Genomic DNA, 15,649 nt, shown 5'->3' with positions numbered 1-15,649 from the left:
GAAGTTATTTATATCCAATCCCCCATGATCTTTAAAGGTTCAAACTTGTGAAAGTATGGCTGGTCTTACAAAGTACTAGAAGGAAAGCCAAGATCAAAGAATCAGTTATATATCTCCCAAACCCACCCATTACTAATCTGCACTACCATACCTGATCTTTTACTGTTTGGTCTAAGGTGAGGATTAAGAGCCAAAAGGTTTTTAAAAAAACCTATATCCTTGGATTCTACATGGAGGTAACTCTCACATCAGATTAATAAAGAGTAAGGATTCACTTTTTGAATTCAGAAGTTCTGCAGGAAAAACTACATTCACCTTGATGTCACTGAGATACCTAAATTATATAAAGAAAAGATAATTTGGAGAAGCACATGTGGAATGGCACAATAAAGAATAACTTAAGGGCTTCTAGAATACTGAAAGGAAAATATGAACTCAAGTGACAAGACAGTGAAAGGGCTGTAGTGGCCAGTTTTCTTTAAGTGAAAGGAATTTTGAGGCAAGTTTGAGGCTGTGTAGAAAAGCAACTTGATGTTCTACAATGACCTAGAAAGAAATAAAAGCAACACCATCACTGAAAGTTACTTAAAATATCAAAAATAATGATGACAAATTAGATGTTTCTCACCTAAAAGTTTCTTATTTCATAGTAAGAAGAAGTTTTGATCATGTAGGCTATTTAACGTTACTACTAAGTGAAAAGAACAGATTTTCCAAGTTATGCAGCAATACCAGAGAGCAGGATTAAATGTTAAAAAATTTTTCATTATCTACTTTCTCTAAACTCATTGATTCTACATCAGCTATAAATTAAAAAGATCCCTACTAAAAGTGAGTATTTTTTCCATAATGAAGATATCCAGAAAACATTAGCTATGTTAAGGAAACTAAAATACATTAAGAGAATCCAGGTGCTAAAACTTCTTAAAATTGGTACAATTTACAAATACCATAAATTTTGTAAACCAAACAAAGGGCCTCTAAAGTAATTCTTAACTGTTTCTAAATTTGTGATAAAATACCCAAACTAGCTAGGGTACATGCATTTTTACAGGTTAAAAGTACCTCTTGCACTAGGTAAGGTGTCTTACTCTTGAATTCAAAGTTTCAAATATATTCTTTTGTCAATTTAGGTCCATTTACTATCATTATTTATTAATATAACTGTTAAGGAACTAGAAGGTAACAACATTTGGAGAGAAAAGTATAATCATATATAAAAATGGAAACTTTTTTTCTGATTAAAGTCCTTCTTGGTTTTCTTTTGTGTTTATTTACTGAATTGTTTTCCCATGTGTAAGCAGCAAGGTTAAATTACTGCTCAAAGTCAGGAAAAGGAGGCTTCCAACAACAGCTTTTGATTTATGATGACTCCAGTAGCAAAGATTTTAAGTCCCTTACAATCACTTTGAGACACTGTAACTAGCTATCTTCCTTAGAGTTTAGAGAGCCTATCTGAGAATATTTCTCGTATTGCCATTTCTGCGAACAGGCAAGAAGTAACAAAATATTTTGAGTCACCAAAGTTTAATGGACCTTTTCATTAAATCAATTCATACCAGACCTAAAACTTGAAGTTTGGTACTGAACAAAAACTAAATTCCATGATATACTTAGTGTATCCAACAAATCTGAAAAAGGAAAACAAATCTGAAAAAGAAAAATTCCCTAATTTTATGAGTTTGTGGTTCTGTCTTAAATGAAAATTAATCTATGAATGTAAATTTAGCATTTGAAGTTAATTTATTTTGACACGGATTAAAGATTAAAATATTCCTTGTATACTTAAATTATTGATGCATTAATTCAAAAGATTTTTGTATTATAAGGAATACATACATATATTTAGCTAAGAATTATTCTTAAAGATATTTTTCAAAGTACTCTGTAAATTCAAATAATATAAGAAGTCTCTTCTCTTACTTATCTGAGACAAAAATACTGAGATCCAAACACAGAAAAGGGATTGATTGGTAATACTTTTAAAAAGATTAAAAACAAAATCTCTAATGACCTATATGATATAGTTTGCTCAAAAATCAACACTCACTTAAAAATGCATTTAAAAGGGATAGATGTGAAAAGAAAATGACCCTTCCAAATGTTAATGTGAAGAAAAAACCCTGTAACAGTAACCATCAAATCAGTTTCATGGCAGCAACATGTTCCAGTTAAGTACAGCACATCAGGAAAAATGGATGGTCAGATTACAGATCGAGCTAGTGGAGTGCTATAATGCTGACCTTAAGTCAACTGCACTGTATTTTGGGGGGAAAAAAACCAGTGCGAATGATTAGCATTGAAAACGTTGAAAGAGAAAAGACAATATATTTAAAAGGACATTTTGAAAAAGTTCCCATTTTGCCAGATGTGATAATTAAAGCAAAGGAGAATTAGATTTTTTTTTCCTCAAATGACTATACCAGAAGTCTAAGCCTAAGTCAGAAAAAGAACATGCTTATGAGGAACACAGAGCAGGATACTGCAGTAGTTGATTTTCCCAAGTCTCTAAAGGGATAGATGCAATATGGGATAATAAAAAGTGAGTTTTGAAGTATGTTTAAGAAAGTTGTGGAAAAGGAGAAAAAAAATGATGAAAAAATTTCAGTTATAGCATGAGAGTTTGTGTTAAAGGGAAATTAAAAAAGGAAGAATGAACTAATCTAAAATATGAAATATACTGAAACAAACACCAGGGCTCTACATTAACTCTTTCCCTGTAGCCACAGATAAGGAAAAAAAGAGAATTGTTCAAGAATACATCTTTACTACATACGAATCAGTAATTAAGACAGATGGAGAGCTGATTATCTAGCATCCTGAATGGCAGAGCACATTGACTGCAAAAAAAACAAAAACAAAAATATATATATATACTTAAAACAATTCAACAAAGCAGACAAAAAACCTGCTTAAATATACGATTAAGAAGAACATATTGATGCCAAAAACCAACAAGATAATCCCAGTGGATGACAGCTTTGTGGCCAGAAGTAATCTAGGCAGATTGTATTAATGTAAAGCCCTGGTTTAAAATGCTCAAAAACAATTACCTTCGAAATAAAGTAAGTGTTCTCAAAAGTATAAAAATTCTTGATCAACTCAATGTCACCAGACTACAGAATTAGAGTAAAAGATATAGGTAAATACAGAATAGGCACTACAACGTAAAAGAAATTAGAAGTATCTGTTGCATTAACTCACCTTATTAGAATGAACTGGCAAATCACATATAGAGCACAGATGGGGATAACCCTTCGGTAAGAGTCCATGGAAGTCTTCAATATTGCTACTTGGAGGAGCGCCCCTCTTTTTCTCAAAGAGAGATCTCTCTTGTAAGGGGCCAGGACCACGTCCCATTCTCTCATACTCACTGTCAAATTTATGATAGTTATGCGAGGTCTCACCAAAAAAAGAATCATCCCTACACCTTTCTCCATCTCTTAATCTGTCATCTTCATAATCCATTCTGTCATAATAACCAGATTCTTGAGAACGACTTCCATGGTCATAATCAAGCACTGGGTTGAGACTAGGACCACGATCATCAAAACTATCTCTTCTAAAGTGCCTTTTTTCTTCCCAATCGTCCCTAGGTACTCTGTATGGTGGCTCCCGTGTAGCAGATCTGCCATCTCTACCATAACTCAATGTAGGGCCTTCTTCAGTTCTCCTCCTTTTAAGCTGTAGAAGGATTTGGGGCAAGTTCTCAGGAGTAATCTTGTCCTCTGGATAACGACTCAGTTCATCTAAGTCTCTAGCAGACAGACCAAAGCTGGCCAAAATGTTACTGGCCTGGTCTGCATCTCCACGGTGTTGAGAAGACAAAGGGAGCGGACCTCTACTTCCAATGTTAAATATAGACTGCAAATTATGGGAAGAAGTACTAGCAGAAGACAGTGCACTATGAGCTCCTTGTTGATTCAATGAAGAACTCATTCCAAGATTCATTAAACTAGCAAGGCGTGCAGTACCCTGGTTCATCCTTCCAAGAGATGCTGGCATACTTAAAGACTGGGTAGCAGCAGCAAGAAGGCCTATTCCTGCTGCAGACAGGTCACGCCCATGACCCTGCGAGTCCCTACCGAGAGATGACTGCTGGAATGACTTGGACATTGTAGAACTATCTCTTGTCTAGTTTATAGATTAAAAAAAAAATTTTTAGAAGATGGCCAAAAAGAAAGCTCAAACTAGAAAACTAGGTTAACTTTGCTTCAAAAAATGGTAACGCCAAGAAAAAGGATCAATAAGGACTGTAGAATCTTCTTCAAGCTGAGAACCAGCAGACAACTCTGTAGAAAAATAAGCAATTTTAGTCATAAATCCCTTTAAGTAGATGCCGTTTTTTTAGAAAAAAAACTTATGCATCATGTTGATTAAAAAAAAAACATTTAAGATCTCAAACTTACAAGGAATTACATAACTTAAACAGATTTCAGATGTATGCAGAGCCTGCATGTAGATATTTAAAAAGTAGTCTTTCATGCTAAAGTTTAACTATTAAAGGGAATTTCATACTGAATTTAAAAACATTTCAATTGAAGGGTTAGATGTCTGAATACATCAAAATTTCAATAAAAATATAGATGGGTCTCTTCTTTTAGAAGAATAAAAATACACCCTATAGTATGATGCTTAAGTTCCAGAAGACTAAAAACAAAAATTCAAGGTCAGCAAGTCAAAGATGAATCAGTTGTATTCTGTTTTAGAAAATGAGACCTATTAACACTATCAGAAAGAACCAAGTAAAATCACAAGTAAACGAAGCTTAGGTGTCAAGTACCTAGTATAAGATCTAAGATCAAACACAACAGTTGAGACCTTTATGCAGCAAAATCAAATTGAGGTAAAGACAGATGTGAAGAAAAATAAGTGACTTCCTACAGTTTAAGGATTTCTGCACAAATTTAAGCCAAACAATTAACTGCCTTCTTACTGTCCATCCTGTATCAGGCAGTTGCTTATTTCATCTCTAATCTTAAAAGGTAAGGAGAACTAAATATGCTCAGTACAGAAATAGGAGACCTCCCAAGAAAAAACCCAGGTACAGGAAGTATAGGTGATTTAAAGAAGTGAAACTCCCCAAGGTAGCAGCCATCGACATTCACTTAATGCTCAGGGCCACAGCACCCCTAGAGCTCAAAACAGGTGAAAATGAAAATGAGATCTTGCTTACACAGATTTCTGTAAACATAGATTCTTTCACAAGAATAGCCCAGTCACCTTGAAAATTTAAATTCTGAATGCGATCCTCCAAGATGTGTTTCCTCCAAGACGTGAAAATAATGAAATTATTTTCATTTTCTTTCTTATATTGTTATTTCACCTCAGAAATTGTTACATAAGAATTTGGAAAGCATTTGTGTGAGCTCATAAAGTACCAGTTGAACGATATACACAATAAATGTCCTAGATGAAACAATTTTATAATCACAATTACACACAGAGGTTGATAAGTCTTAAATTGTTTGCTACATAATTCTACTAGGAGGCATTGCTCAGTTAACTTTTATACATTTCATCACCCATACCCCTAAGTACTGTTAGTTTAAAATATTAAACTTTATTAATGTAAAAACCAGGCAATATTCAATAGTTACAAGTCTATTATGGGACCAATTCCACCAATGACAGATTAAAGTAAGGAAACACTGGATGAAAACAGTGGTAGAAGAAGTATAAAAAAAAGTTGCAGGCAAGACTTTAGATTTTACAAAAAGATGTAACAAAGTTAAAAAGACATAGAAATGCTATCAGAGGTGACTGGAAGTACAGAAGATGTTTTTGCACACCAAGAAAGACGAATTTGAGAAGACACTAAAGAAACTAGTTCTAGATGAGATCCATTATGTAAACTACTTAGGCCTTAAGATTAATAAAGACAAGACTAAGTGTACATCATTGGATGAAGGTTTGTTTGATATGACTTTTAAATGCCATACAGAATGCCGGTTGAAATATTGTGTAAACATTGGTAGGACCCTCTAAGTTTTCATGTATACTTTGTTTGTTTTTTAAAAAAATCAATACCATTAAGAGGGTTTTTCGAAATCAAAAATTCAATGTATAGAGGTTACTATTAATTGCAGCTTTGCCCTTCATTTCAGAGGCAAAGCTCTGTATTATTGAAAAGCCAGTCTTTTGAAAGAACTATTCTTTCCCTTAGGGAAATTATACTGCGGCATTATGATCGTATGTAAATATTTTAACTGATCATATTTTAAGGGAAATAAATGATTGTTGCATTACAGAATTATTTTTCTTTGTAGCATATATGAAAATGGTGGATCTGCAAAAAGGAAAGTTAAGAGAAGTAAAGGTAAAAGGTGATAACCTTAAGACAAACAGAAAATGGATGTCAGAAAAACTAAGAAAAAGGGCAAGACAAACTATGTAAATCCCATGACAACTTGTAATTCTTAAGAATAACAATAGTTTTGTGACTCAGAGTTTCAACTTAAAATGCTCAGCTTCAACTTAAAATGCAGTCCCACACAAAGACATGAGAGTAGCATTACTGAAAAAGAACTTAAGTCAGACTTTTGATTGAAACAAAGTTCTTAAAAATCTTTTATTAGAACAAAGAAATTAAGAGAAATCAGACAAGACAGCACTGGTGCAAGAACATTTACAAAAAGTTCCTTTAGATCTTCAGTCAATGGTGAACATAAGACGAACAAGTCACTTTAAAAGGCTCCTTTAAGCAAGACCTACTGCCTATGAAAGCACAATACTGAGAGGTTTACTAAGTTACCAAGATTTTTAAAAAAGATTAGCTTCTTTTACTGTATTTTTCCCCCATCATTATAAAGTTGCCTTTTCATAGAGATTAATAAAGCTTGAAAATAATTCCTTTGAGATAACTAACCTAGAATGTAATATCAAAATCCAATTTACCCATTTAAATTCTTTATACAATAAATTCTAAATGCCCATTAATGCAGAATCTTTCACTTCCAAAAGAGAAAGTACCTCCACCCCACCCCCAACCAGGAAACATCAGAAAAAGAAGGACTAATTAGGCTTGCTTTACAAATGCCATTTAACTACAATCTGATATTCAAATTCTCAATGAACAGATTTAAAGCTCATTTTAATACACAATTCTAAATTATTAACCTGGAACTTAAACCTAGTTCATGATATAAGTGCTACTAAAGATGTTAGCTTCACCTTCAACAGATGAACAAGTATCTGTATGTATGGTTAAGAAATAAGCTTCAGTTAATATATTCAACCTCCACATTCCATGAATACTATCTGATACTCTTTATTGGATTTATTTTCTTCAACAATTAAAAGAAATGGAAAACTAAAATATTTCAGAAAACAAATGAAAGCTTAACACATCCAGAAAGTTCATGGAGAAAACAAAGTTGTTTCATATTTCGATTTCCTATGTAAAATAAAGATTACCTATTAGTCCTATTACATATTCATTCTTTCAAAGGGTTATTTAGCAGGAAGTGAAATGACCATAAGCAGACTTTAGTTCTTTAAAAGGCATTATAGAAAAAAACCTTCAGCTTCTAAATTTAAAAATGCTGTTTTAAAGGTATCTAATACCATCATATGGATCTTTATGCTTTCAATTGTGTGAAATAATCACTTCTTAAAAACAATTTTTTTTTTTTTTTTTGCGGTACGCAGGCCTCTCACTGTTGTGGCCTCTCCCCTTGCGGAGCACAGGCTCCGGACGCGCAGGCTCAGCGGCCATGGCTCACGGGCCCTGCATCGGCAGGCGGACTCGCAACCACTGCGCCACCAGGGAAGCCCAAAAACAACTAATTTTAAGATGGTATAATCATAAAGGCTTGTAGAGATGTTCAGGAAAGAAATATCCACTTATAATAGCCCTTTAATCTCACATAAAAATTTAACACACAACAGCCAAAAAACAATAGTTTCTTACAGTATTTTCCCCATCTGAATTAAAAACACAAAAGGGTGTTAAGAAATTTTCAGATTTTCCACGGTCTATCAAGGTCAAACACCCTTGTGATTTAACTTATTCATGCGAAAATATGCCAAATACACGTAGCAACCAACAATACCAATACAGTAAAAATGTCCTAACCGTTTCACCAACAGATGGCAGGGACAGTTCACTATTAGTAATTTAAAGCATTGACTACTCTGGTCAGAACTTTTAAAGCAAGCAACTGACTCATTTCCAATTAAAATACAGGGTTAGGTTAATTACTCCTTAAAGTTTCTCATTTATTAAATTTATAATGGCTTTATAAATAACTTATCAACATAGTTTCCATTTTAGGGTGTTAAGTAAATTTTCATTTTCCCATTAGCTTATGTCACTATATGTTTTCCCAATATATGTTTATAACTTGTGTTTCATTTAAGGGTTTGATTTTTTAAAAAGATTGTTATCTGAGGAACTATTCAACTTTATATATTGAGCTTGAGCCACTTTAAAAACTTATATTTTAGTCTGTGTTCTTCAGTGCCATAATCTCATTTCAGTATGGCATGCCTTTAAGTGACTTACAAGGTTTTTTCAAAAAAACAAACTACTAATTAATTTAAATAGTAAACCCCCTAGGAAATACTGTCCCAGATTCTTTTTTTAATTGAAGTATAGTTGATTTACAATACTATATTAGTTTCAGGTGTACAGCATAATGATTCAGTATTTTTGCATATTATACTCCACTATAAGTTATTACAAGGTAACAGCTATTATTCCTTGTGCTATACCGTATATCCTTGTTGCTTATCCAGCTCTATTAATTTCAGTTTTGTATAAAACAGTATGTGCCTCATCACACAATAAAGATAAAACCATATAAAGTGTCGTGCCCAGGAAGGCTGGAAAACAAGTATTATTTTTAAATGCTTTAAGACTGTTGGTGTTAATCCAATCACAGACCTGGATTCAACTTCTTCATCCTTAGGCTAACACAGTACCTTCATCTGCTAAAATAGAAATCTTCACGGTAATCCACAGAAAGGATGATTCCTTTTATTCAGACTTGGAACATTTTTCTTCTTCCTAGGTTTAAATGTTTTTCCTAGTGACTTTATCAACTAGACATTAAATATTTTCAGATTAAGCAATAGAGAAAACTGATTAAGTAAATTCATACTACAGGAAAGAAAATTATTCCATTTAACTGGCAATTTTGACTCTTGATTTGACCTAAGACACTAACTTGGCTAACTCTCCTCTCTACTTAAAAGCAAAATTTGTGGTTTTTCTCAAGGCACCATTCTGCACTCTTAAAACTTTCCCCCTCCACTCACAACTTTATGATCTACTGCTCCTACTTTCCACAAACATTTGTACAACTCTCTGATTTGATATAAACTGAGATTTTTAGAGCCCAAATGCCTGCATTTGAATCCCAGTTCTACTACAAAGTAGCTATGTGACCTTGGGCAAATTACTTAACATCTCTGTGTTTGTTCCCTCGTATGTAAAATGCGAATAAAAATAACACCCATTTCATAAGACTTGGTACATGGTAAGCACCATAGTGATCATTTACTTTATGCAATCTGCTCCTCACAACCAATGAGAAATGAGAAGTAAAAGGACTGGCCCAGAGACATAAACACCTTTCACTTTCACTGCACTATTTCATATATCAACTATACTATCATGTCTCATCCCTTTCTATTAAAGTCAGATTTAAAATCTGAACTTTGTTTCTGAACCAGAAGTCTGCTTTAAAAGACCAGATTTAAAGACTGGCAGTAACCTAGACAAATAAGACTGAAGAAGAGAAGTGGATTCTAGTGAAAGTAAACAAATTAAACCTCTTCCCTCTTCATTCTCTATTTCCAATCTACCTTTAAATTACCTTCTCATCCTTCAGAAATGCAGTCCATAACTCTCTATCTCCTCTGCCATAACCTTACTGGAGATACTCTGTCCTCTTGCCCTCCTGATGGCATCCGTGTATTGGATCCATGTTCACAGGTTTCAATATAAGCCTCCTAAAATATCACTCATTATTTTACTCTCTTCAAAAATATACTACTCGCGCTGCGGACTAACTAAGCCCGCAGGCGACAACTACTGAGCCTGCGCGAGAGAAGCCCACGCACTGCAACAAAGAGTAGCCCCCGAAAGCCCGCACACAGCAACGAAGACCCAACGCAGCCAATAAATAAACAAACACACACATATACACACACACAACTCCCTACTACTTACCACATGAAGTCCACACTCAAATACAATTATTAGCTGGAATGTGTCTCTCCGTTCTCCATTTAATACTAGTAATTCTCTTAAGGCCCAGCACCACCCCCTTTATATCATACATTATACAAACCTGTGTGTATAAACACCAAAGTTTAGAAACGTTAACGAAACCTTAGATACCTTCTACCTACCAATTTCCAGTGATTCCTCCTCCCCTTCTGCAGTCTCTTGTTTTTAAGTCTTACTTAATAGACATATATCTTTTTAAACAGTGTTAATTTAGCATTTCTGAATTTTATACAAATTGTCTTAAAATGTATGTACTGCTTGCTTTTTAAAACTGATTTACACATGGATTACATCTACATTTTCACTGCAATATAGATACCATTAGGGCACATACACTTATCTGTTTTGTTTTGCAGATGATGCACATTTAGACTGTTTCCAATTTCCTGTCATTAACAAGAACCCTGTTATGAATATTTCTAGGTTTCCTGATGCTTAAGTGTAAAGTTCCCTCGTCCATTCTGCTTTCCCAGAATATCATAACCCCCACAAGGAAACATAGCTAAGCATTAAAATTGTTCTGTTGTTCCACATCTTTTCACAGCTAGAAAAATTTTTTTACTTTTTGATGTGAACCATTTTTAAAGTCTTTATTGAATTTGTTACAATACTGCTTCTGTCTTATGTTTTGGTTTTTTGGCCTCTGGGGGGGCACATGGGATCTTAGCTCCCCCACCAGGGATTGAAGCCACACCCCCTGCATTGGAAGGCGAAGTCTTAACCACTGGACCGCCAGGGAAGTCCCAAGAATATTTTAAGTACAAAGGTTTGTATTTCTTTGCTATTACTGTTCCTTTCCCATCTACTGTGTGATTCAGGTGTTCAAACACTTGACTTTAAACTTTCACATATGGTATAAGCTCTTTTTTCAGTGACTATACCAAAGGGAGACGTTTAATATCCTAGAAATTCCCACAGAGAAAAAAAAAAACAACAAACCCACCACACACATCACCTTTAAAGACCAGAAAGTTGTCTATTTCATTAACAATCTATGATACTACAAATCAAAGATCCTACTGAGACTCTAGTATCAACAGATTACTTTCCATATTTGCATTTACTGCTAACTGTGACAACTATAGGCATTTCCCCCCTCTCCGCTCTTCTTATCCAGCCGAATATCCAACAGCAAGAGCTGGGAAGACCTATCATCCCACCCCCCCACCACGGGAACCCTCTGTTTTCCTACTAAGGTGTTCTGACAGGTACCAACAGCCACAGGCTATTGGTACTCTACAAAAGGCAGGCAGAGATTTGCTATTTAAAAAAGTTTCCAGAAAAAACCCAAGTATTTTATATCAATTAGCCTTAATCTTTGGAATAGTTTTAAAATCTTTAATAATTAAAAATTTTAAGTTAAAAGAAATTTTAATTAAAAAGAATTGTACATAAGCTTTCATTGCTACTTCATGTAAATTTTAATTTCAGCAACTCCTGAGCCTTTTTTATACAGACATTAGGGCTTGACCTACAACTGGAAAATCACATGGAGGCTGCAACACGTCAAAGATACTGCATCTATTCAGACCTGCCACAGTAATAAATTATATTCAGGTGAGGAAAGATAACACAGCATTTATCATATAACTTCTACTGTATTACAGTTTATATTTAAGCTTACAGTCAATATCACCTGCGATAAGTCAAAAGCTAAAGTACTTTAAAGGCTACCTATCTAAAGTCCTCTCAATCCACTGGCTTCTCTCTACTCTACCTTTATCCACTAAACAGCTTTTCTACCTATAAACTTTTTAACAAGCATGTCACAACCCTTGATCCTACTGGTCCAATGAGAAGACCCACTACATACCTAGGAATTTTAAATTAAAGCAATTTCCTGGATAGTGTTAATTAACCCTGGAATAACCACATATATAAAAAATTTCAAAACTACACTGTCTACAACCCTTCCACCTTACCCACAATGAATTTAGTATTGTCCATCCCAAACCTTAAGTCAGTCAAGTACATTTAGAACCTGTTGTCACAGTGTGGTACAATTTTAATACGATTCTAACTAAGAGAGATATATAAAAACAAAGCACAGATTTTTAATTAGAAGATCTGCTAAGAACACCACCTAACAGACCACTACCCAATTCTCTAGTTTTGATCATTTAAAAACAGCTAATGGCTGCAGTTCATATCATAATCTAATTATTAGTCCTAATAATAATTTTACATAAGAATGCCTTCAGATTTCTCTGTACACACATAATAACAAGGGTATCTTACACAAGCGTTTGTCACTTTTGAACACTCTGCACTTGATTTCAAGAAGCTGGCTCACTTCTATCTCAATTCCCCTCAAAAATACATGAGATCCTAAAAAAACAAAACATGAGATTCTGGTCTTTTCAGCAGTTCTAGCATTTACAAAAAATGTTTCATTTTTCCTCATTACAAAAGTAAGTATAATGTCTTGTGGATATTTCAGAAAAAAAAGAAGGAAATACAAATGACCCACAATGCCAACATCCAGAGCCAAAATTTTGGGTATATCTCTATTTTTATGCTTATTTATACGTTCCTTGAAACAACAAAAAAAATCATCAAATTTGGTATTAGTGGAGCTTTATTACACTTTCTTCCCAATGAGTACTATATTCCACTATAATTTTCCCATCACTACTCTCCTCTTAAAACACTTCTAAATAGCTGTATAGATTACCACTTGATGGCCACACTACAATTAGTAGATCTCCAAGTGTTTTATCTTCTGGATTTTTAATATGCTTAATAACCAACATTAACATTTACGTACACCAATCTTTGACACATTATTCCCTTATTTACAGGATAACTTCCTGTAAATATAGTTCTTCCATTTTTAAGCCGATTTATTAAAACATGCAGAGCCTAAATCAAGTATCCAATCAAAATGCAAGCGTTCTAGAACACACTGGCATCACTGCCACTGGTTAACTACATAACAACTTCCTTGGGGTTTAACTCTCTCTTCTATAAAATTAGGAATTTGAACTACCTGTTATTTCTTAAATTATGTAAGACATTTTCTTTGCATTCTTCAGTTGTTAAAGTTTGTTTAAATATCATTGACTTGTAATAATATTTGGCGTTTACACGTCCCTAAAAGCATTAGTAGAATTAGTTTGTTTAAAGACTCCTTTAACATACACAATGTTTTAAGGTCAAGGGTGGTTAAATCCTTCTGAATTAATTAGCTCAAAATGCTATGTAAAAGCAACTCCACTTACACAAAGCTGAAGAGATGTGTAAAGATGATAATGTGAAAACTTCCTTTCTGGGTAAACCATACGCTAACGTTATCAACATATAACGTGAAAAGGAAGAAATGCCAATTTAAGGCACTTTCAACACAAAGCTTCTGGCTAACGATCTCTTTTCCAAGTCTTATTTACATGACCAACCAGAAGAACCTTCATGTAGTACTTCAATCGTGTTTAATTTTAAGTTCAGTTCAGTGTAAAAGTCACACAGCGTTTTTTGCAACAAAAATCTGTCCTCCCCGTCTTGATTTCCACAACAATACTAACGTGAAACAATTATGTCGAGAGACTCCGTAGGTGACTGAACCATTTAGCTTTTTAAAAGGAAATTTTATTTTGAACATGTATAAAAATTGCCTAAAATATAATTTTTGCCCGCTGAGTACAGCTGTTTAAATTTACCTGGGAGAAAACTGTTTTGTCGACTATCTAAAAATATTAAACCAAGCTCTGTTCAACACGCAGAACGCAGCATCAATGCAAAATCTCATGACTACGACCTGGGAAATCAACGACTCGCACACTATTCCAGCGCGCTTCAAAGACTAGAATTTCGGAATCGCCATAACTGTTCTAGAAATATCTGGCTGGAAAACTGTAACTGATCCAATAAGCCTATGCCACAGAATGGGGCCACAGAGCAGGATAAACACCTAGGAGATATTGCTCCGCCGTAAATGGGGAAAGTCCCTGTAGAACACACAACATGGCACAGCGCCGGCAACGAAAAGAACAACGATGCCGCGACTACACCAGGGTGTACTCTAAAGCCTTTGTTTGGAAACCGGAAGGTCCCCACACCACGCCATCCTCTCTGGAGAACCCTAGACTGATAGTATTTTAATAAAGAGGAAAAGGAATGTGAGGTGACTCTCTAAACAACAAATCTCCTGCTTCGCAGCGCACTGAAGAAGGCTTTATCCACGACGCAATACGATAAACAAGCGTTAACGTTTCATTTTTCGGCCATTTTTACGCGATGGCGGGTGGGGGGAATTGTTTCTGAGGGCCGGCTAAAATCGCGCGCGCCTGTGTGTGGGCAGGGGAGGGGAGTCTTAGGGGGCGCTATGAAACGATGGGCGAGGAAAGGAGCGAAGGCCTTGACACCAGGAAAAAAACGCCGCTCAAACGGCTAAGCTTTTCAGAGTCTACGAAATCCTCCATTTTGGGACACATTTTCAGGCGCAAAAGGGAAAAAAAAGCAAATATATCTGGGGCTGGCCCTATCTTAACTATCCTCCCCAAACGGCAGGCCCCCTATGATTAGTCGGTCCCTCAGGCCTCGAGCGCTCCTCCCTTCCCCTCAGCGATGCAGTCCGCGTGTAACGGGCTCGTCGTCCCGCCCCCGCCCACAGCAAGCCCAGGACGCAGTAAGCTCGGCCGATCGGCTGCCCTCTGCGCCCCCGACTCTCCCGCCGCACCCTGGGCCCTTGCCTGGCCGCGTGTCTCCCTCCGGGGCCGCTCACCTCCGCCGCCCGAGAAGGCTGGTTGCGCCGCCACTGCGCTCCTAACATGGCGGCCGCCGATCAGGCGGCTCACATACGCAGCGCGGAGGGAGGCAGAGCGGGCGAGCGGGAGCGAGCAAGAAAGGCGCGCCGCCGGCTCCCCGCGGCCCCTGTCGCCGTCGCTGCCTCCTCCCGGAGGACGCAGAGAGCCCCCGGCCACCCCACCCCGATTCTTACCCGCTTCTCGCCTACCTTAAGGAGAGGGAGAGGGAAGAGGAGAGGCACCTCTCTCCAAGCGAGCGGGACGCTGAGGCTCCCACAATCCCCCGCAGCAACGGCGCTGTAAGAGGTGGCAGCAGCGGCTGCAGCCCAAGAACAAACCCACTCTCGCGAGAGCTCGCCCCCACCCTCCTCGGTCCCTTTCTGCCCCTCCCCCTACTCAGCGCGCGCACGTCGCTCGCGCCCTCAGCGGCGGTCGTTGTTCTCTAATCCTGTAGCCCGTTTATGGCGGGAAATGGAGAGCCGCAGCTTACGAGTTCGAGTCCCATTCCCCACAAAGGATTTTTCTCGACTCCCCCTATATTGCTGGGTGTAAAACTTAAGAGTATGCGTTAGAAGCGAGTCGCAGGAATCCCTGGCCTAGACCCAATTTCTATCCTCTCTGGTATTATCTGATAATTTGCTGAGGGGTCATAGTTAGGGCCACGAAGTGG

General features: G+C 36.6%; 1 protein-coding gene across 4 annotated transcripts in view; it reads right to left on the bottom strand.

Moving 5' to 3' along the window:
• Positions 1–15,649, bottom strand: part of MATR3 (matrin 3) — a 48,085-nt gene that overhangs the window by 14,737 nt on the left and 17,699 nt on the right. For 2 of the 4 annotated variants that reach the window (XM_029216189.1, XM_029216187.1), the window contains exon 5: positions 3,205–4,292. In XM_029216189.1, the coding sequence (XP_029072022.1) occupies positions 3,205–4,116 (912 nt within the window). In that variant the 5' untranslated portion in view covers positions 4,117–4,292. Of the gene's footprint in view, positions 1–3,204; positions 4,293–15,188; positions 15,346–15,649 lie in introns of those variants that run through there. The other 2 variants (XM_029216190.1, XM_029216186.1) reach the window with 2 other exon arrangements.

The sequence above is a fragment of the Monodon monoceros genome, unplaced genomic scaffold, assembly GCF_005190385.1.
Source record: "Monodon monoceros isolate NGI ecotype Baffin Bay Population unplaced genomic scaffold, NGI_Narwhal_1 Super_Scaffold_12, whole genome shotgun sequence".
NCBI classification, from domain to species: domain Eukaryota; kingdom Metazoa; phylum Chordata; class Mammalia; order Artiodactyla; family Monodontidae; genus Monodon; species Monodon monoceros.
This window is presented reverse-complemented; position numbering and strand designations above follow the sequence as displayed.